Genomic DNA, 21870 nt, shown 5'->3' with positions numbered 1-21870 from the left:
AAACACAGAAAAACATTAAATTGATATCATAATGATGTTTCATTATGTTTCATTATGTTTCATGTTGCTTTGTTATAGCTCTGATGAAGGTGGTGTGCTGCGAAACGCGGCAGAAAATTACCCCCACCCCAATATAAATCAATGTAAACATTTTTGGACTATTGGATGTTATTTTTTTATTCCATCTTTAACTTTACACATTCACCCCAGACATTTATAAGAGGAACTTCACCAGAGCCAGTGAGATCAGTGCATTGGGGTGTTTTTACCACATTTATATCTGTAGAAAAAGTAACAAAATAATACTGGGACATCAGCTGAATAATCATTAATATAATGTGAAGTTTTTGCATGTGTATATATAAATATGACCCACCATGTAAGGAGTTAAGAGTGATATCGCCTGCATGCGCTAGGCGTAGTACACACATGCCCTTCCTATAGGCAGCCATGCCCCGCCCCCTCATTAGCATACTCCATGCAGAGCGGAGCTGGATATCGAACATGGCGGCCAGCGGGGGCAGAGGGAAGAGTGGAGCCAGCATGGACAAGAGCATCACTCTGCCGCCTGACGAGATATTCCGCAATCTGGAGAACGCCAAGCGCTTCGCCATTGACATAGGTAAGCCGCCCCGGGGGAGCTCCCGGTGACCACCGCGCCTTGACCCGCAGAGCAGCAAATGCCATCAGCCAAAGCAGTTTTCTCAAGTTCGTTTTAGATCCCTCTGTTGACTTTAGTCGCGCAGCCTTCTGGGAAATGTAGTCCCTGAGCAGTCATTTATCTATATCATGTCTTTTCCCATCAGAAGGTGTAGAACTACAATTCCCATAGTTACACCTTGCGCGGGGCATTCTGGAACTCGTAGTTCTTATTCAGGCAAGGTTACCTGGAGAGGATAGGCTGCGACTTGCCTGGGGGACTTCAATTCCCAGCATGCCGTCAGAAGTGCCCTATAGAGGATAGAAATAAACAACTTGCTGGAACAGTTAGCACAGCTCTGTGGTAGAGGTGCAGTGGATAATAGTGAGTGCAAATGTAATTATAAAATGTTTGCAGCTTTGCCTTGCATAGTCAGGGTAATTGGTGCATTCAGGGGTTGTGGCAGTGCCTAGGTTTGCATGCTGATGAAGCTCTGAGTAGCAATGAATTGTATATGTCCTAATTTAAGGGCAGCTAAGTCCTATTACCGTTCAATGGAGTTCACAAGACCATTTGTTTTGTATAAGGTGGAACAGAGTATTCACAATACGAATATGTGTCACCATCATTGAGGTTTATTTGTTACCTTAGAGTAAGTGTTTGTTTCATTTGATCTATGACACTACCAGGACCTTCCCTTCTGCTTTACGTTGTTGCCATGGTACCATAGATTCTTTGCAGTCACAGTAGATGCACTGATGGTCATGGGCCTCTGGCCCCTGAGGAAGCAGGCCGGGCCCTTTGAAACGCGTAGACCAAACCTCAAGCCAGACAGAATCAGACAATTCAAATACAAATAAAGGCTCACCTATGACCGTCCCAAACTTGGTAACATGGTAGAACCATTAAAATAGCTTTCAGGTCTTCAGGGACCCCCGGCTATAATTATTATATCCGCAGCTCACAGTATATTAGTGTGGTGGTCAGTAGGAAGCATGTCTCTTACATTGCTGGCCAGTTGGAATAATGCCACCCTTACAGATAGCCAGAAAGATCATTGGTATCCAATAAACCGACCTGAGAGACACAAATGTCTCAAGCACTTCTAAGCAAACTCTGGTTGAGAAACACTGATTGAGTTAAAACGTCTCGTACTATATTACACACAACTCTTTTATAAAGTAAGCAAAAACTCCCTCTGCCCTGTCTGGGTCAGCCAAATCCTCCTTCATGTATGGCTCACTTATTGTCAGGTGATTGACAAGCCACAGACCAATGAATCAGCAGTGACACAGTTGTTAGCCACGCCTCCACAACATCTTTTGCTCCCACTGTAGTGCAGGCACCACCTACCTGTGAGTGACAACTCTGCTCTGAGTTGACAAGCAGTGCAGTATAGTAGTCACACCATCACATAGGGCTGTATTGGGTGGACTTTACTAGTATTTGTGAGACTTTGCAGGATGAATGAGTGAGAACTGTAGGTTCAGAATAAAACAGACATTTGAATCTGACATTCCCTCAAACATTCCCTGGTGGGAATCAGTTACTGTCACTGAAACACATGGGCCTGGAAGATTCCTTGGGGAATGTCTGATTCACTATTTTATAAAAAGAACCCAAAGTGTTGGAACTCTGTTTTATTAGAAGGTTATAGTTCTTCTTGTTTTGTGGTCTGTGACATATTTACATATTATTGTGGTTTGTATACCTGTTTCCTGTTTTTGTAGAAATGTTTTTATTTGCCTGTTAGATCTCTCACATCTGTTCATACAATGTGTGAATGTTACGTGCTCTAGATTGGTCTGATGAAGTCCTATTTGGGTCTATGGGGCTCTGAATTTTACCCGCTGGTACCTCAATGGCCTCCTGATGGAGTGGAAAGTTCACCAGACCTCACCTGCCTAATCTTACTGGACAGTAAACTTTGTTCATTCTTCTGCCATGGCAGATTTGGAATGAGGGCTGTTTATGGAGGAGAGTACCAGGTGGTGCCACTCGGTTGTCCTTCCTCTCCTATTCCCATAGAACAGTACGGTGCTGTGTGTTCAGTGCTCTGTCATCTGTCACTGGAGACAATCAAGAAAGATCATTTCCGGCGACAATTCTCCTGATACCCGTTGGATATCTGTGCCAGGCTCAAAGCAGAACCAAAAAAACTCACCTTTGCTTCTGCAGATCCCCCTGGAGCTTTCCTGGATTTGGTTCCGTGCCGTCCAGGCGCGGGGGAAGAGCTGGGTGTCGCTATCTTTTTTTCTTTGTCTTCCATCTTCTGCCTACATACCTGATCTAACACTGCGCATGCATTTATGTTCCCTATTGAAGAAAAAGCCTGGGATTGAGCATGTGCAGAAGGAGTAGCCAAAAGCATGATGTATGCATCCAAGGAGGCTCTGCGCTCCCATTCTGTTTTAATTCCCCCCCACCCCATAAAAAAAAGGATAATTTTTAATTTACATAAAAGAGGTGTCTACCCTTTTATATAAAGCAAACATTTTGGTGATAGGTACGCTTTAAAGCTGAACAAAAGACTGCGTCACTTTCTTATCACAGGACGCCACCATCTTTCTTTCTTTTGCCCAGTGATGATGTTTGGCTATCTTGATTGGCCATGCCAGGGTGATGTAACTCCGGTGCAGGTGAATGGGAAGCTGGGAATGCCGGGTTTCTTTGGCAACCAAGGCTGCACATGGAGTTTTTTCACATGTCCCTGGTGCAATCAGGCAGGTAAGATGTGTTGTTGTACAATGAACATCACCTGCCCTTTTCTGCAATAACCACCGGCCTTGATCACTACCCTTCAAAGTCAGACTTTAGTTCCACTTTAAGGCTGCCCATCATGGCAAAGGACCCCTAGGAACAAGTAGAGACCTATTAGGAGCTGTGACCATAATTTTGGAATTTTGAAGTGTATCTATAACCTTATTTTTCTATTTTAAAATGAGCAAAAATCTGTGAGATTATAATCTCTCAGTGAAAGTTTGTTTGTCTCCATATCTGAGTGGACAATTTTAGAATCCAATGTGAACAATAAATAACTCCCTCGCTCGGATCAGATCTGCCTCCAGATTGGTAGGTTTTACACCGCGGGTCTGAGAGAGCCCTAAAAGTTCCAAGATCGGAGGAACAGCTCTGCTAACCTTACAAGGGGGATGTCCTTGCTTCAAAGATTTAGCCCTAAACACCATCTCAGAGCAGATCAAAGAAAACAGGCAAGCTTTATACTTTCCAGTGTTGGAAAAAAGAAAGGGCCTTCAGATAACTTGAATCATCTTTGATGTTTTCTGTCTATAGCAGTGGTGTTTCCAACCCCCCGTCACATGGATTATATTCAGGGTAACACAGCGATCACAAGGCTCCTTTTATATAGTATGTGGGATGGAGAAATCAGCAGGTGTCTGACTCCAGTCATTCCTTGTTCTTGTAATGATGGAAGAATGAATATTTGTCCTGTAACGTTGGGTGGGTCCAGTACAACGCTGTGCATTAGGTCAGTTGTATGCAACATTTCAGGAACAGATATGTATTACAAGTCTATTACTACAAGGCTAACAATGGAAAAATAAATAATACAAACATTATTGATCTAACATTTTGAAATCATTTAAAAGTTTGTCTTTTTAAATCTGCAGCATTCATAAAAAATATATTTTGGAGGCAGCATGAATGGCTCAGTCGCTAACACGCTCACCTCTCCCAAAGTTTGTATGTTCTTCTCGTGTTCACTTGGATTTTCTCTGCGCACTCCTGTATCCCCCACGTCTCCATAAAACATGCAGCTTGGTTACTTGGCTTCTCTGGAATTGTTCTTTGTGTGCTAAAATATGAGCAGCAAAATTTAATATTTTAGTACTAAATTTTAATCCCGGACAGAACATTTCCTGCAGTTTGCATGCTCTCCTCATGCACCCTGGGCCAAAAACATGCCGTCAGGTTTATCGTACCCCCAAAAAATTGTCCTTGGCACAAGTAAAAAATAAAGGGCACAGTGCTGCCCTGAAATAATTGTTTTTTCATGCAAAGATGACATTCATCTCCTAATTCCTGCTTTTGTCACATGCCTCCCCTTCACACATGAGGAGCGGGCATAGCCCACCATTGTTAGCTTTAGAAAGTTGGTGCAGAACAATTACATGCGGGTGACACTGGAGTGATGTGCACAAAGACTGGAAGTGACTAAAGTGACCGAAAGATGAAAAAGGAAATTATCTACATGGATTTCCTGTAGAACACTCATCATAAAATATTCACTGTAAGTGCTCATTTTTACATATCATATTTTAAAGGGGAGCTTGGTCAGCACCCCATCCACCTACCAAACATTTGGCTAAGCACCCATTGGCAACATTTGGAAAGAGTAATATGTGAACCCATGGGCTGCACTACACATTTAAGTGAAACGCTTCTGCTGGTGTAGACATGGGCAATGGAGGCTTTTTTTATTCTACATCATGAAGATTCAATGTGACTCGGTATTCAATAATACATCGTTACATTTATGTTTGCAATGGCAAAAAGTGTACCTATATATGATTGATATCTAATGATTGATTGGTTTCTTCCAGTTATCCATCATGCAGATAGGGTAGTAGTCAGTTGTGCTTCCAGTGCTCGCTCCAACAAGGAGAAGAAGAAGAGAGCGGAGTGACTGAGAGATGAACTTCTCAGACTGCGCCTCTTTTCACCGTCCAAGTTCGGAGAGAGCAAAGAAAAGTATTGCCAAACTGCAACAAGAATAATAGTCTTATACAAGACAAGGCTGTTCTTTAAACAAAGCTGTGTAAATCTCATCTGGGTAAACAGAAATACAAATCTATTGGCAGACAAACTTTTGTTATATGTGTGTGTATTCTGTGCCTTTAGCAGTTTGCCTGGAGCTGAGCGTAAAGCGGAACTAAACCCTATGATAGATGGGCAGCATGGTGGCTCAGTGGTTAGCGCTATGCAGCGCTGGGTCCCAGGTTCAAATCTCGGCCAGGGCACTATCTGCATGGAGTTTGCAGGTTCTCCCCGTGTTGGCTTGAGTTTCCTCCGGGTGTTCCCGTTTCCTCCCACATCCCAAAAACTTTAACTGGCTGGTTAACTGGCTTCCCCCAAATTAGCCATAGACTGTAGTAATGACATATGACTAAGGTAGGGCATTTAGATTGTCAGTCCCTTTCAGGGACAGTGAGTGACATGACTATGGACTTTGTAAAGCGTTGTGTAATATATCGTCTCAATATAAATACTGTGTAATATGAATAATAATACCCCCCTGTTCAGTCACAGGGCACCCCCATCCTCCTCCTTTATGCGATCTTCCCCTGCAGGAGGTCATTCAGTTCTGGCAACCTCAGGAGAAACCGGAATGTGCCCGTGTATCCTGGTAACTAACGCTAAGCTGCACATATGCATCCCAGCAGGTTTAACAGCTCCATGGAGCGATCAGGCAGGTAAGAATGATTATTGCAAAAGGGACATCATTTTCTGCAATAAAGATCTAATGCCTAATCACAATTTTTAAAAGTGGGAAAAAATGTGTTCACATTAGAAAATAAAAAATCAACTTTTGATGATTAAAGCGGTACTAATGTCAAATAAAAAAAATTACAAGTACCTTTAATCCCACGGATCAATCGATCCATTGGGAGGTTTCCTCGATCAAGTCCTGTGTCGTCCCGGTATCCTTCTTCAACCTGGCGTAGAGAAAGTCCTGGGCGCTGCCATCTTCTTTCAGGTTCTTCTTCGTACGTCACCCGATCCTGCAATGCGCAGGTGAAAGATCAAGTCACGTAAATGGGGAAAAAAAATGGTGGTCTCACTGCGCATGCGTGTGATTGGTCATTTTTTTCTCCCATTAAAGAAAGGGCTCCTTCTCTGCATGCTTGATCTCGGAGCAGCCAAGAGCCTCCAGGGATGTATGACCTAGCTCCCCCGGGAGGCTTTGTGCTCCCATTCTGCCACGGCGATCAAGACAGAAAGAGGAGGTGTTGCACCCTTTTTTATTTTTTAAAAAAAGGGTGTTGTACTTGAAAAAAAAAAAATAGAGTTCAGGTCTGCTTTAATTTTCTAACAGTAACCTGCACAATGGAAACATGTTATATATACATTGTAGTATACTATGTTGCAACTTCTTTTCTGTGTATATTGTATTTTAATAATTGCACACCACAGAGAAGCCACTCCAATCATCACTGCCCTTGGGAACCAGGTCACCGTTTTTCACCTTCAAAGCCCCAGTATTGAGAAGGATCAGGCGTGTGACAAGCAGGTAGCCTCGGCTAATCTTTCTAAATGTGGTGATCTTTACTTAGATTAAGGTATAGGCGATGCCCTCTAAGCTCTATATACAATGCTTGCCACATGCTTAATATAGATGCAGCCTTTCTGTAAATGCAGCTTGCACTGACCTGTATATTATACACAGCTTCCTGCAACAGTTTACTTCCCAGCAGTTTTCCTTGGCTGGAATCTTTGTGTTCACACTGGTTAATGTCAGAAAATACTGGAACACGTTGTATCCTTTGGCAAAATTAGTTTAGGTTTAATGATTTTATGTTATTTTGCCCCATATCAACATGCTAATGTAACTGGAATTTTTATTAAACTGTGTTTATATAGCGGCAACATATAATGAAGCCCTGTACATTCAATAGAGGTTGCAAATGAAAGACAGATACAGACAGTGACACAGGAGGAGGAGAGGACCCTGCCCAGAAGAGCTTACAATCTAAGAGATGGGAAAGAGTAGTATTAAACCTTCATGTTGGTATACATTATTTTAGATCTAGCAATGTCATTACAAGGTTTTGTACTTCTCTGTACAAGGCAGGCAGATCATGGCTAGAACAAAGGGTCAGCAAGGTGCCACATGGCTTTGTGAAAACAGAAAGCTGTGGTATGGCTCACATGTAATTCTGAGCCTCCATGATTAAAGGAACTAAAATCCTGTAAATAAAAGGCACTGGCTTTTTTACTTTCCAGTAAGGAGAGAAATAAGGCAGCTCTGTCTGGCTTGCTGCAACTTCTAATGGAAAACTTGCAATGAATGTGCAGTAAAATAAGTAAGCAATTTCAGTACAGGAGAGGAGCCTTTTCAACGGTACAAGAATGAAGGAAAAGTTTGATCTCTCTGATTCTTGTAGGGAGCAAGGGGTCTCATGTTATGGGGGGTGAACTATTATGGCACGCTTCACAAAGTCCATAGTCATATCACTAGCTGTCCTTCAAAGGGGCTCACAAACTAATGCCCCTACCATGGTCATATATCTCTAACACAGTCCAGTGTTCTCCCCAGAAAATATTTTCAACCGGGTGGTAAAAAAAAAATGGGCGGAGTAAGACAGCAAATTTAGCGCTCCCTGTTATTTATGCCACAGGTATCCAGTAACCTCTATTATTGTGTCAATGTTCTACCGTCCTCCTTGAGTTTGTTCTAACTTTCTAATGCCTGGCTCAGCTTGCTCAGCTTCCCTCCTTATTAAGATGCTCACCGTTCCATCCAAGTGCTGTTCTCATTGGGCATGTGTGAGATTGACCACTTTTCTAGTAGTAGTTTTTAATGTAGGTGCAAGTGGGGTACACATGTATAATCTCCCCTAAAATTTCATTAGCATGGCATCATTATTATTGATATTAAACAGGATTTATATAGCACCAACATATTATGCAACGCTGTACATTAAATATGGAACATAAAAACTGCCCATCAAACTGTCCGCTTCCCTATTTCGAACCCTAATTTCCCTAGAACAGAGAGGTGCAGGTAAACAAAATTATAGGTGCAAGTGGGGGACACTTGTGGCTAACACCCCCAAACTTTTATCACCCTGGCATGATTACAACATAAACTCTGCCCATCAAAACACGATGCTCTGTTACATATGACTGTACCCTTCCAGTATCTGAACCCCAATTTTGTTTTGATGGGCAGAGCTTTTTATGTTTTAATGATACCATAGTGATGAAATTTTAGGCGGTGTTTATCCACAGACGTGCCCCACACATTTTCAGTTTCCTCCCCATTCCAGAAAAATTGGGGTTCAAATGTTGGAAGGGAGCAGTAATGTGTAACCGGGCAGTGCGTTTACACCTCAACAGTCTAGGGAAATTGGAGTTCAAAGAAGAGAAACAGATATATAGAAGAGAAACGGGGTAATATAGTATAACGGGTAAAGATTTGTGACGGGTAGGTATTCATTTTGGGGCCCCCTCCCAATGCTCCCTCTATGTAAGTGTCCCCAATTTGCATTTTCAATTAGGGACTCCTAGGTGCACGTGCTTTTGAAATGGGAACCCCAGTGTTGTATTTTCGCATTGTTGAAATTATACTTACTACTAACTATACATGTTCTCTGTGTTCCCTGAAACTTTCAAGTCATTATGACATACAGTTTAGGAGATATGAAGGTTTATAGACAGAGCTGTAAGGCGCAGAATGACATGCTGTTACTTACACACACCGACTGGGCGGCTACATTGTTACACAATGTTTTTTCCAAAAGAAGATTCACAGGAGATTCCGCACAGCTAGAGAATGGAGGAGGGACCTGTGGAGTCTGTGCCCCGATCTAATCATAGCTGGATCTTATTGGCAGCTGAAATCCTCTGAACAGATGACAGCTGAGAATGGAGCAGCCTCTCAGTTGTCCGTACAGAGGATTGGAGCTGCTGAAAAGAGCCATACGGAGTAGGCAGTGCACCTGGGCGGCCCGCCCACAAAAAATGGGCAAGGGAGAACTATGCAGTCTAAGGTCAATATTTTGGGGGAAGCCAATTAACCTAACTGCATGTTTTTGTAATGTGGGAGGAAACCAGAATACCTGGGAGAAACCCACATGACAGCTAAAGACTCATTTAGGATTACATGATCCGGCCGGTCATTATTGCAGAAAGAGACAGGCAATCTCCCTTCTGCAGTAATCCCTCCTACCTGCCTGATCACTTTGGGTTTCTGGCAAAAAAGTTGAGCTGCTCATGTGTATCTTCAGCTTTGGCTGCTGGGATACCTGGAGTTCCCAGCATCCTCTGCACATGCTTGGAATGAATGAGCTCTCTTAGAAGTTACATTATCCCAGCCAAAGATCTCAAAGACGAAGAAGGAAGTAGACAATGGCAGCACATTGCGAGGGAATGTGACAGGTGAGTAATGCAGGGTTCACTTCTGCTTTTATCACTGTAACCCTGGGTGATGACTCCTGTTTCACCAACTAGTTTGAGGTTATGTATCCAAGGCCCATGAAAACCCCAAATTGAACAAGTTAAATTTTTTAAAGCCATCATGTTGATAAATGGTAATTATTGCACCAATAACACTAGTGAAAGCCATCTGTTTGGTACTAAAACTTTTGAGTTTCAGAAACCTCATTGTGTAGTTGTGCTTGGTTTCTTCTTATAGGGCAACAATACCTGGTAATCTAGTCTAGCATCTTTTGTAACGTACGACCCTCCAGCGGCTAAATTAAAAAAATGAATGAGATGTAGTGCAGTGTGCAAGCACGTAAAACAGTAAATGCATCTCTTACTTTGCCTATATTCTTGGCGTGTGTTTACTTACCATCCTGATTATTATAAATAAATATTATTTTGCCTTATTCAAGGCTGGGTTTCAATAGAAAACCACTGAGGACAGTGATTTGGAAATTTCCTTTCCTGAGTTGTGTGGGTGTTTTTTTTTTCGGGAGGGAGGGGGGGCGGTCAGGCTTTGAGTTGGTGACATCTAATCCTGATTCCATTTTCCTAGTAGTGGATCAGTGATCTTGGGACAGGGCCGGTTTACTGACTTGGTAGGTGATGGTGCCGACATTTGGTTGACTCCCGTGGCCCATGCCTTATTAAAAACTGTAGTGGCCTTTCTTTTTGTATTGCAATGTAGTTGCGTTACCTTTTTTTGTATTTGCTGCAGATATTAAAGTTCGGTCATGCAAGCCCTTGCAGAAACTAGGAATATGGTTATAATGGGAGTGTGTGTGTTTGTCCTTCAAATATTGAAACTTGCTTGTTCTACAGTCCATTGTTGGTGTTACCACTTTAGTGCTGTTGCTGTTGTGTACTTAACAATGTGTTCCAAATAATTACTTGCATTCAAAGTCACCCATCACCGCTTTACAACACCAAAGATACTTTTTATTTTTTTACCTGAGGCTTCAAAACACAGGTGTGAATGGGTGCATAATAGGTCACCTGAAATGTTTTGCTGCCTTGCCTAATAAAGTGACTTTGTTACTGCAGGGCCAGAGCAGCAATTACAATGCCTGTAAAATAGAGGTTATAGAGCTACTTTTCCAGTGACTTGTGTCCTGAAACCCGCCTTTGATTCAGCCTCTTGGTTTGCAAATACCTAATCAGCTGTCTTTTCCATTACAGTGACTCCTCCTGTAATGATGTCCATGTTTTGGCCAGGGTAGCAAGAAATCACAAACTGTTGGGTTAAGGAGTAATGATCACAGTGGAAATTCAAGATCTGGAATGCTGAACACATCAGGCCTGATTTAATAAAGCTCCTCAAGTCTGGAGAAGATATACTATCATAGGTGAACCTGGGTGATCCATTTTCATTATAGGGTCATAACCACAATTGTCACTTTAAAGATACCACAACAAGCAGCTTTGTGTCCTCCATCATGCATAGGTATTTGCATGCAAAAGAGCGTACTATTCAAGAATATTGTGTTGAAGTTGTCAGGTTTGTTGTATCACCCAGCTTCACTAATGAAAGTGTATCCTCTTCAGCCTTGGAGAGATTTAGTTAATCAGGCCCATCGGTTCACAAATGAAAATTGCTGAAAGCAATAATTACTATGAATAGTCAGGCTTGGGATCTGAGCCAGCTGCACATGGACGATGTTTTACTGTGCATGCAGGGATCATTGCTTTTTGTACTATCTGCACGTGTCTGTTGACTCAAACAGAGAAAATGCTTGAATTATTCTCATGAGTGACCCATTGTTCTGCTGTGCTGTGTTCTGATGTTACATCATTGAAAATGTTCTCAGTTGGTGTACAGTGTTCTTTGTCTTTTGCTGCATGTAAGCATTTCAGATTTCTAAAGATTCTACAATCCACATAATTGCACAGGTGTAGTAATAAGCAACGTTTCCAAATAACTATCCGATCACTTCACTAGAGAACTGGAAAATTTGCAACGTAGTGAACCTGAGCCCAGACTGTGCACATTAAGTATTTACATTTTCTGAACAAGCTGTAAAAGCACTTTAAAGCAAAATTTACTTTGCTTCCACTGCCAAGGTATTACCATCCTGTGCCAGTATTCACAGCATAATGTGCATGATGGCAGACTTGACATATTTGCTGCAGTCTTCTTTTGTGTTGGGAGTCCTCGGATATACTTATTTGCTGGGTCAGGATGATAGAACTCCCAGGCATACAGATGAAAGCTAATTCACCATGGCACGGAATTGTGCCAAGACAGGTAAATTGGGCGCACATGTGCATCTCTGTAAAAAAAATGAAAGGAAAAAGCATTCTTGCTAGCAGGAGAAAGTAACTCAACAGAAGATATCTCATAGTATTTTCTGTCATGTTTCCACTGTATAAAACACCTCCTGTTGGACTTGCATATTGGACACAGAAGAAATTGTAGGCGGGTGGCAGCCCTGGTATTGTGACCCAAATTTTCAGTAACCACCCAAAAACAGCCGGGTGGTTACTGAAAAGTGCCGGGTGGTGCACCCAGCTAATAAGTGCTGGGGAGAACATTTGAACGTATCCTTTTATTTTTGGTCCAAATCCTTACAGGGTTGGAATGTCCTACTGGCCAGCAATGCAGTTTATCTATCCATTGTATTCCTGTTTTGTTCTGGAAAAATACTTTGGTCACATGCCCCTCTACATCCATTAATACAATCTGCCTTTCATCTTACATGACAGTGCTGGAGCATGGTGACAGGTTCATTGCTGTCACATTGGAGTGGAGAAATGGTTTTGTGTAAGCTAGGTTGATTTGTGCAAACCAGAATCATATTCAATGCCTCTTCCTGCACAGGGGAAACATTTAACCCCCCCTGGATATTTTGCTGTTCACTTTGTAAATGATGTGGATATTGTGCACTGACCTGCTGAAGAAAGTGGAAACCCCTGCGTGTGCCCTTTGGTATTCATCGATCTGCATACACAGCTAGTATGGTTGGCATTAGAAATTGCTTGGTAAAAATCAATGTTGGTCTTTTCCTTCTAGAACTGTAGATTCTGTTTGCTAATTGATGGCTTTCACTGAACTGCATGAAAACCTTTTATGTGAAGAAATTTGTGTGTTTTCTGGCCTTCTGCAAGTGTCAAGTTGGTTGTGTGACTAATTTTATTCATGTCAGCTTTTCCTCCCCAGGTGGCTCCCTTACAAAGTTGGCGTATTATTCCACTGTTCAGCACAAGGTAGCCAAGGTCAAGTCTTTTGACCACACAGGAAAGGTAAGCACTTCTCTTCTTCCATTTCCATGTTATGGTATTGTTAAGCTCTGCAAGTTCCCCGGGAACAGTTGTATTGTTTAGTTGCAGACACAAACAACTTACGCATCACATAAGATTAGATATTAAAAAGTAATGACAGATTTACTGACTATTCTGTCTTGGGCTGGAACTGTTATGAAAATATTTATCTGGTACAGCTCAGCAAATAAACTGCCAACCACACATTTTAAATCACAAACATCATCTGATATGCCTATGACTTTTTAATGGTGTTCATACAGTCTTGTGATTTATTCAGCAATGCGATACAGTCAGGAAGATGACTCCACAGTTTTCTTATTTTGAATTGAAGCTTCCTGTGCCAGATGTCTACTTCATGAATCAACAATAAAGCATTCAACTGCCAGGGTCATTTCTGGGCATATTGGCCCTCCAGAGACTGCTAACTAGGGCTGAATCATCTTGTATGGCTGCATTGTAATCTCAAATGCCAACACCATATTTCCAGGCTTTTACCTTTGCCATATAGTTGGAAAAACCACTGTTGTTGAGAGTGCAGCCATTGGGCACCTTCACTCCTTAGTGTTTTGGCTGGGTTTTGGAGAGGTAGATATCCATGGCCCACCATGTGTACTTAAAAACTGTAAATGACACCCTATCTGGGATATGTCACAAAGAAGATTACTTGGCACGACCCACTGTATTCTTGGCTGTGGTTCTCCTTTGTAAGCAATCAAGTATCTTTAAGTTCTAAAATATACCCAGCTGATATTCCTAAAAGTACTCTGGGCTAGTAGACCTGGCACGTGCCCAGTAAAGTGCAGCCTAATTTTTTTTATAGGTGGATCAGAACCAGGTACACAAAAGTATGAAAAGTTTATTTGCATAATAATAATCCTCTTTAATTTTTTTATGTGTAAATGTGTGGGTGATTGATATCTGTACTTGGCTTTAGATATCTTAAAAAATTATTGCAGTAAAAGTGCATTGCAGTAAACATATCCAAGATGTTAGACTAATGTTTCTATTGGGAATGTAGTGTCCTCCCCGGCCTCTTCTAGCTGGGCACACCTCCTGGCACTTTTCAATTACCACCCGACTGTTTTTTGGGTGGTTACTGAAAAGTTGGGTCCCAAAGCAGGGGCACATTTCACCTACAGCCTCTTCTCACCCAGCTATAAAAATTACTGGACTGGATGGTCCTTGTGGATCACTTTAAAAACTACGCTAAGGCGCACACAGTGGGGACAGAAAAAGTTATTTGAGGCGCTTGACTCCGTGTGGAGGTACAGATATATAGAAATAATATATTATCTGTGTATTTTGCTGTTTGCCTAGATTTTTCTGCAAGTTTATGGCTGTAAATGTTTTTTTTTTCTTCCCCAAAGGATGCTGATCGCAAATTATTATATGAAATTTCCGAGCAAGAGGAAATCACCGCCCGACTCCACTTCATTAAATTTGAAAACACATACATAGAAACCTGCCTGGACTTTATTAAAGCTCATTTAGTCAATACAGAAACAAAAGTTATTAAGGCCACTGGTGGAGGAGCTTACAAGTTTAAGGATCTCATAGAGAAAAAATTGGGATTAAAGTGAGTATTGCTGCAGGAAATTATTCCTGGGGATTTGTTATGCTGCTGTGCTTTGTATCAGAATGTATCTATAGCAATACATTTGATGGTGTTTGACCTCCTCCAAAAAATACTTGCTGCTTGGCTGAAATCTTTCATTAAACTGATAGTTTGCTATTGGCGACCCTGTTGAATGTTAGTTGCTGGGCTGTCATGCCGACCCTCTGGCTATATTTCACAGGGACAAGTTTGTTGAATCAGCAAAACCTGCATCATTGTTCTGGGTCAGAATTGTCATCTGAGGCTGCTGCTTTTTGCACACATTGCTGCAGGGGTAAGGTACAGGAGCAAGGACCAGCACAAACAGGGACTATACTTCCAGACAATGGTCAGATTCCTATTACAAGTACAAGGGTTATACCACGGGGGGGATAAGGGAAATGGGAGGGTAAACATGCAAGTTCTTATCCCATACTACTGCAAGGTTTTCAATTCAATTAAAAATTGAGATCTTGTGGGTCAGCTCGGTTAGCACTCTGGCCTTTCCAGTGCTAAGTTCGAAATCTTGACCAGGACACTAACTGCATGGAATTTGCAGGTTCTCCCCATGTCTGTGTGGGTTTCCTCCAGGTACTCCGGTTTCCTCCCACATTCCAAAAACATGCAGTTAGGTTAATTGGCTTTCCCCTAAAATCAACCTTAGACTGTATTAAAGACATATGACTATCATTAAAACATTAGAATATGAGCACCTTTGAAAGACAGCTAGTGACATGACAATAGACTTTGTGCAGCGCTGGGTAATATGTCCACACTATATAAATATGATGTCATGATAATAATAATCTTGTGACAGAGTCTCTTTACATACCTCTTGGTTTGCTAACCAGGTTGGAGTGCAGAGTTAGTTAAGTAAGGACACCTTACTTTAATGTCTTTTACAAGTTAACAGCTCAGCAGAATGCTCATGTCACTGTCTGCTTAGTAGATATACACCGCATAGCGCTTCTAAAGTATACACAGGTATTTCTTTCACTCATTGACTGCCCACCTGTTGACAATACAATGCTCTCCCCCTGGTCACTGTTTGGTGACATCTTCTGTATTGTTCTGGTACTGGTTTCCTTTGGGGGTCATGTTATCATAGATTCTGTTAACAGCCACTAAACCCCTAACACTTTGTGTCATGCATTCCATTCAATAGAGCAAAGTGCATGAAAAGTTCAGTACAGCTAAGCAGATTTTATGGATGGTAGTAGTCAGCAATTATTTTTTTTTAAACTTCATAATAACATACCCTGGCTTCAGGTTCATTTATTCTTTGACCTGGAAACAACTAGCTGGGTTGTTGATTATACAGAGCCACAGGGTGATTGCACAGCCAACAGATTATGACTGGTATGTTACAAAAAATATTCAAATTTGTATGACCTTGTGATTGTAAATCATGGTTAGTCCCGGTACACGAAGCATTATTTTTTTTTTACGGGGGTTTACCTCAATCCATTTATTTATATCCTATCATATAGACACTTGCGTTAAGCTTTTTTACACAGGTCAGATGATTCTCGGCCATAGGTCTTTTTTTCGGATGAGAATCTGATGTGTACAGAGGCCGTCCAACAAGATTCATGGATCTGTCCTAGCTGATCCATGAACGACAGAAGACGAATGACCACGATGGAAGTGAAAGGAAGAGAGTGCAGTGGGGTGCCGTTCACTCATTTTCCCCCTTCCCTCTCCATGTATGTATGTACAGCACTCCTTCATTCTTCTTTCAGTCCTTTGTTGTTGGAAACAGTTGTAAAAGATCCTTTCCAACTACAAAAATCTAGCGTGTGTACATAGCCTTACAAAGCTGTAGGTTGAGAAGGAAGATTGCAAGCTTTATACTAAATTTAAGTGGACCGAAACCATGCAAACAAAAAAAAAAAAAAACACCAGGAGGTAGCACTATTTGGCATGAAATGCCTCTTGTTCACGGGTGCCGGGATTATACATTGATCTGTGCATGCTCAAAATTAGAAATAGTTAATGCAGAATTAACTTAGTATGTCTTTGCTTGCATATTTGTACGCTAAAATTTTGCTTTAGTCCCAATAATAAATGTCAACACTTTTTCCCACTTGTTGCACTGCAGTACATTGGAATCTGTAGCACCCACAGCTTTATTCCTGAAGTGTCTACCAATAGTGACATGTAGACATTGGCACCCCTATCCTCTTATTACCAATTGCTGAACATGCTAATTCTTTAGAGCTTGGACTTTGCATTTTAAGTTGTCAGGGTGTCGCTAATTTTCACTACTTGCAAGTTGATGGACTTGAAATGTTCTCTGCCCTGAAAAAAATGCATAGGCTTTCCTTTTTAAAAAAGCTAATTGCACAGGAAAGTAACTAAATTACAAGGTTTCACATAACATCCAAAAGCTATACTTAGATAAGGAGTTCTGACTTTACTTTTAGTGTTTTATGCCTGGGTCAGTAACCTAAAGTGCTGAAGGGGAAGACAGCCAAGCACTGGACGTTTCTCTGAGCATTTGATAGAAAAGCAGAGGTCTTAGCGGAGGTCACAGCCATAGAAACCTCCTTGTCAAAATGATCTGTAAATATAGAGCAGGGTTCCTCCAGAGGTTCTTAGGGGTTCTTTGAGCAATTTGTGCCTCTCAGGGTATTTTGACTGTAAGAGTGACTTTCTTCCCAATGGCCAGAAATGTAAGAAGAATTCTTTCCACTTTACCACCAAACTGTAAGTATAGCAGCTATGACAAGGATTCTCTTAGACCTCAGAGTTTTTTTTTTTCAAGGGTTCAATGTAAAAAAGTTAGAGAGAGGCTGATGTAGAGATACAGGCAGGTGAAGTCATCGGGATAATCAGTTAGCCTTGGGCTATGTACACAGGAGCAATAATTGACGTTGGAAAAGATCTTTCACTATCCTTTCCAGCGACAAAATACTGAACAAGTGCTGTACATACAGCGCCGTTCTACTCTTATGGAGAGGGAAGGGGGAAGAACGACGGAGCGGCACCCCGCTGTGCTCTCTCCCCTTCACTTGTATTACAATCATTTGTGGATCTGCCAGAACAGATCCATGAATGACGTCGAACTAGCATTGTACACGTCAGATTCTCATCGGATACTAGCCCAGCCACGTGTGTATGTAGTCTTATTCCTAGCTCCGTCTTTTTTACGTACTGAGAGTCCCTATTGGTTCTTTAATACATTGAGTGGTCACACTGAACTATAGGGATAGCTTTGGGGGTTAGGACAAAAGACCAAGCTGAAGGTTTGCAAATTTCATCAGCTTTCTAAACATTTTCTTTGCGTATCTAATATGTGCACATAAAGCATAAATTTATTTATCTTCTTTATATATAATTAAATTGACAGGTTGCTTTTAAAATCTTTCACTCAGTTGTGTGCATTGATTTCTTCTTTGCTGTTTGCTGAATCAGGTGCTGGCTGTGCCTTGCAACAGTTTTCATTGTGCAGCCAAGGGAGCTTTTCCCTTCCTTTTTGGTTTGACGCCTCAGTTGTTTGTAAACTAAGGCAGGTAATTACCAAGAAGTTCAGCTAAGTATACCATGGAAACAATTGTGCATGTTGGCACTAAGCAACAGGAAGTTATGTTTGAAGAGAATAAAATCAAATTATGTCTAATGTGTTTATTTCTCTGTACAGTTATTTTAGGATTTGTTGCCAAGTGTAATGTTGATTTTTGTTTTTCTTCCCTTCTAGAGTGGATAAGGAGGATGAGATGACCTGTCTTATAAAAGGCTGTAATTTTGTACTGAAAAATATACCTCATGAAGCTTTTGTCTACGTAAAACACGCAGATCCTGAATTTCGATTTCAAACTACCCATCCTAATATCTTCCCATATTTATTAGTTAATATAGGTTCTGGGGTATCTGTAGTCAAGGTGAGTTTATTTTATCAGTGATAGAAGTCAAGATTTTGTAGGTTTGATACAGAAATCATTATATAGGAGAATTGCTTCTACTCCGATCCCTTCTGTTTTATTAGCCTATGCCATGGTCACATTAAAATTTCATTTGGAGATTTAAGAAAATATAATTACTCTAATGCTAGGGGTTCCATGAGTAATGATCAATTTGTTGTACCTCTCAGGTCAGTTTTATTGACACCTTTGATTTTTCTGGCTATCTTTAAGGGTGACATTTTTTCCCCTGTTGGCAATGTAAAAGGAGTTTTTCCACCGACCCCAGGACTAATATACTGTGAGCTGTGGATAAAGTAACTATAGAAGGACCCACAGGGTGCTTAACAACCCGAGGTCTAAATGGATAATGTGCAGCAGTGATATCACGGGCCTGGGGAAACACATTTTAAGGCAGTTGTGCTGCAATTCTACCCACAATCTGCATCTGAAAATGGTCAGAGGGGAGCAGGGAAGGAAGTAAGCTGGAACAATGTATGAATTTATATTCTATAATGTTTTCCTAAATTCAGTTTTTACAAAATTGCAATATATTGTCTTTCACTACTGTATTACAATATATTGAATCCTAACCCTTGTATACATATCTTATTGCCTAATTCTTGCAAATTTACAGCCCTATTTTCTGTACTGATCATATTCTGCAATGTCTTCTCTTTGTGCCAGGTAGAAACCGAGGACAAGTTTGAGCGGATTGGAGGGAGTTCCATAGGAGGGGGTACTTTCTGGGGACTTGGAGCTTTGCTCACAAAGACAAAGGTTAGATTTGTTTTTTCTGTTTAGACTTTTGACACAAAACTGAATTACAACATTTTTGTACGGCACTTTTTGAAGCATTTTTTTCAGTTTCATCCCTTTAAAATAAACATTTTTTTTCACCAACAGAGGTTTGATGAATTATTACAGCTTGCTGCAAAGGGACAACATACAAATGTTGACATGCTGGTGAAAGATATATATGGTGGAGCATACCAAATTCTCGGCTTAACAGGAGACCTGATTGCCAGCAGCTTTGGCAAATCAGCCATAACAGACAAAGGTATGAGAGGAGTGAAAATCTGTTCCTTAACCACTTGAAACCCAATAATAAAAAAAACTTTTCTTTCCTATTGACAGTCAGTGAATTTATCGATCTTTGACAGGGAGGAAGAACAAAAACAGAAGTGTTGCTGTTTTTAATTGTGGTCAGAATTATTTAATTTGGTGACCACGGGGTTGAGAGCCTAATAACAAATAGGATATCCATCTGTCTAAGAAGGGAGTGTTCAGTGCACATTTGCCCTCTGCTCTAGTGTCCATGGAATGGGTGCACTTTGAGGCTAAAACTTTTGTGTTGCAGCTATAAAGTAGCTTTTAATATACTGTACACTATTCGTAGCTTGTGTGTGGACAACACTGACTTTTCATGTAGGTTGGCCAAGCTAACCAATTCTCCATTCCTTACTTTCAAAGCATTGCTCATCAACAGATTCATAGAATAAGTAAGCCAGGAACTAGACTAGGACATTGTATCCAGTTAGGGTGGATGTTGGGCCCAAAGGCTTATGGTTAGAGCAAGTGGACACAGCAGTAGATGGATCTGAGCAGACCTGTGGTAAAAAAGTTGTTGGAGACTAGCTGCTTACAATCAACAATCAGCTTCACCACATCTATGAACTGAATACCAGTAATTCCCTGTTCATTGTTTCATTTATGTGTGCAAAAAACTGCTTCTACATATTCTGATTTTTTTTTTTAGGATTCCCAAAAGCATGTAATTATGAAACAAGCCAGACTTAGAAAAAACACATCCATTGCAGTCAACTAAAAATCTATAAACTTTTCTTGTTCTCAAATTTTTATTCATTTTATCAATTATGTCAGGTTATGTCCAATAAAGTTCACCAAATTAGACATATTTGCCCTCTAATTAATATATAATTCCACTTTTCTTGTCCCCTCATGTATTTTGTTAAATGTTATGATGGAAAACATAGTAAAGGGCCTCGGAATCTTTCTCCATATTCTAGGTGCTCTCTACATGAGCCAAAACAATAACCAAATTTCCTTTTTTTGTAATCCCCATGTGAAACACATTTAGTTTTTGTTTTAGGCTCTCTTCTCCCTTTTAACAGTTCTGGTCTCTCTTAGAGAAGAAGCCTTCTGGCTTATAAAAATATTTCCAACCATTTCCGTGTATGAAATGAAAATGAAAAAAAATTTGGAAACATAGACAAAACTATAACTACTACTAAATACTCTGAATTCCTATGGAATGTATAATTCTCTGGATAATAGGAGGGTCCTAAGCTCAGTGAAAAATCATTTCCCTTCTTAGTTTCCTCAGGTTGCCTGTGTTCCAGTTTGACATTTCTAGATTGTTTAATTATGAAAATAAAATAAACACCTGCAACGAATATGCATAACTTGGTTTACTAAGCAAGTGTTTGCAAACGTGTGTGCAGTCATTTGTAGTCGGAGGTGTTTTTAATGCTTTGCAAAACTGCTTTGCATATTATACATCAAGCATCCAAAAAAAAAAATGTGCAAAAAAATGTCCTCCTGCTGTCTATCAAAGGATGATGAAAAGACCCATTCTGTCTTGTATTAATAATTTTTTGCAAGCGGTTCTGAGCAGTAAAATCACTTGAAATTACTTGCAAAAACTCTTATATAGCTTTAGAATGAATTGTGTGTTTATTAACGTGAAGTTAAAATACAGTTTATAATACCATTTTGCCTCTATTGTGTATATAAAACAAATTGGAAAAGTTTATACTTGTCTAAATTCTGCACGTTCACTTTACGGTGTCAGGCAGGTTCCACCAGTTCCTGTTTTATCTATGCCTAATGATCAGCAATGACCCATAAATCTTAAAACAGAACCAGAAAGTACTGGAGTGATCTCACCAATTGGGCCTCCTGGGGAATTACTATTCTTTTTGGCAGGGAAACTGTAAACATATTTATGGATTTCAGCTGTGTATATAACCTTTTGCTTGGTATTCTGTTCTAAAACAAGATTGTCAAAAAATAAATATTTATAAAATAAGAACTCTTAGGCTACGTACACAGGTCAGATGATTCTCGTCCGATTATCGACTTGGGGTTAGTTTTAGACAGGAATCTGAGGTGTGTACAGTGCTTGTCCAATGTCGTTCATGGATCTGTTCTGGCAGATCCATGAACGACCGCTATACAAGTGAAGGGGAGAGATTGAAGAAAAGTTCTCTCCCCTCCCCTCTCCGTAGAGCGGAATGGTGCTGCATGTACAGAGCTTGTTCATGCATCTTTCAGTCTTTTTT

General features: G+C 40.6%; 1 protein-coding gene across 3 annotated transcripts in view; it reads left to right on the top strand.

Moving 5' to 3' along the window:
* Window positions 1–484: 484 nt before the first annotated feature.
* Window positions 485–21870, top strand: part of PANK4 (pantothenate kinase 4 (inactive)) — a 42053-nt gene continuing 20667 nt past the window's right edge. For 2 of the 3 annotated variants that reach the window (XR_011922827.1, XM_072426740.1), the window contains exons 1-6: window positions 485–622; window positions 12966–13048; window positions 14437–14645; window positions 18364–18547; window positions 19253–19345; window positions 19472–19625. Coding sequence is in view for 2 of the 3 variants with exons in the window: in XM_072426740.1 (XP_072282841.1) it covers window positions 505–622; window positions 12966–13048; window positions 14437–14645; window positions 18364–18547; window positions 19253–19345; window positions 19472–19625 (841 nt within the window). In the remaining variant the exon portion in view is untranslated. Of the gene's footprint in view, window positions 623–11818; window positions 12054–12965; window positions 13049–14436; window positions 14646–18363; window positions 18548–19252; window positions 19346–19471; window positions 19626–21870 lie in introns of those variants that run through there. The other variant, XM_072426742.1, reaches the window with a different exon arrangement.

This window comes from Pyxicephalus adspersus, chromosome 11 (assembly GCF_032062135.1).
Source record: "Pyxicephalus adspersus chromosome 11, UCB_Pads_2.0, whole genome shotgun sequence".
Lineage (NCBI taxonomy): Eukaryota > Metazoa > Chordata > Amphibia > Anura > Pyxicephalidae > Pyxicephalus > Pyxicephalus adspersus.
Note: the sequence above shows the minus strand (reverse complement) of the source record. Positions and strands in the feature narration are given on the sequence as shown.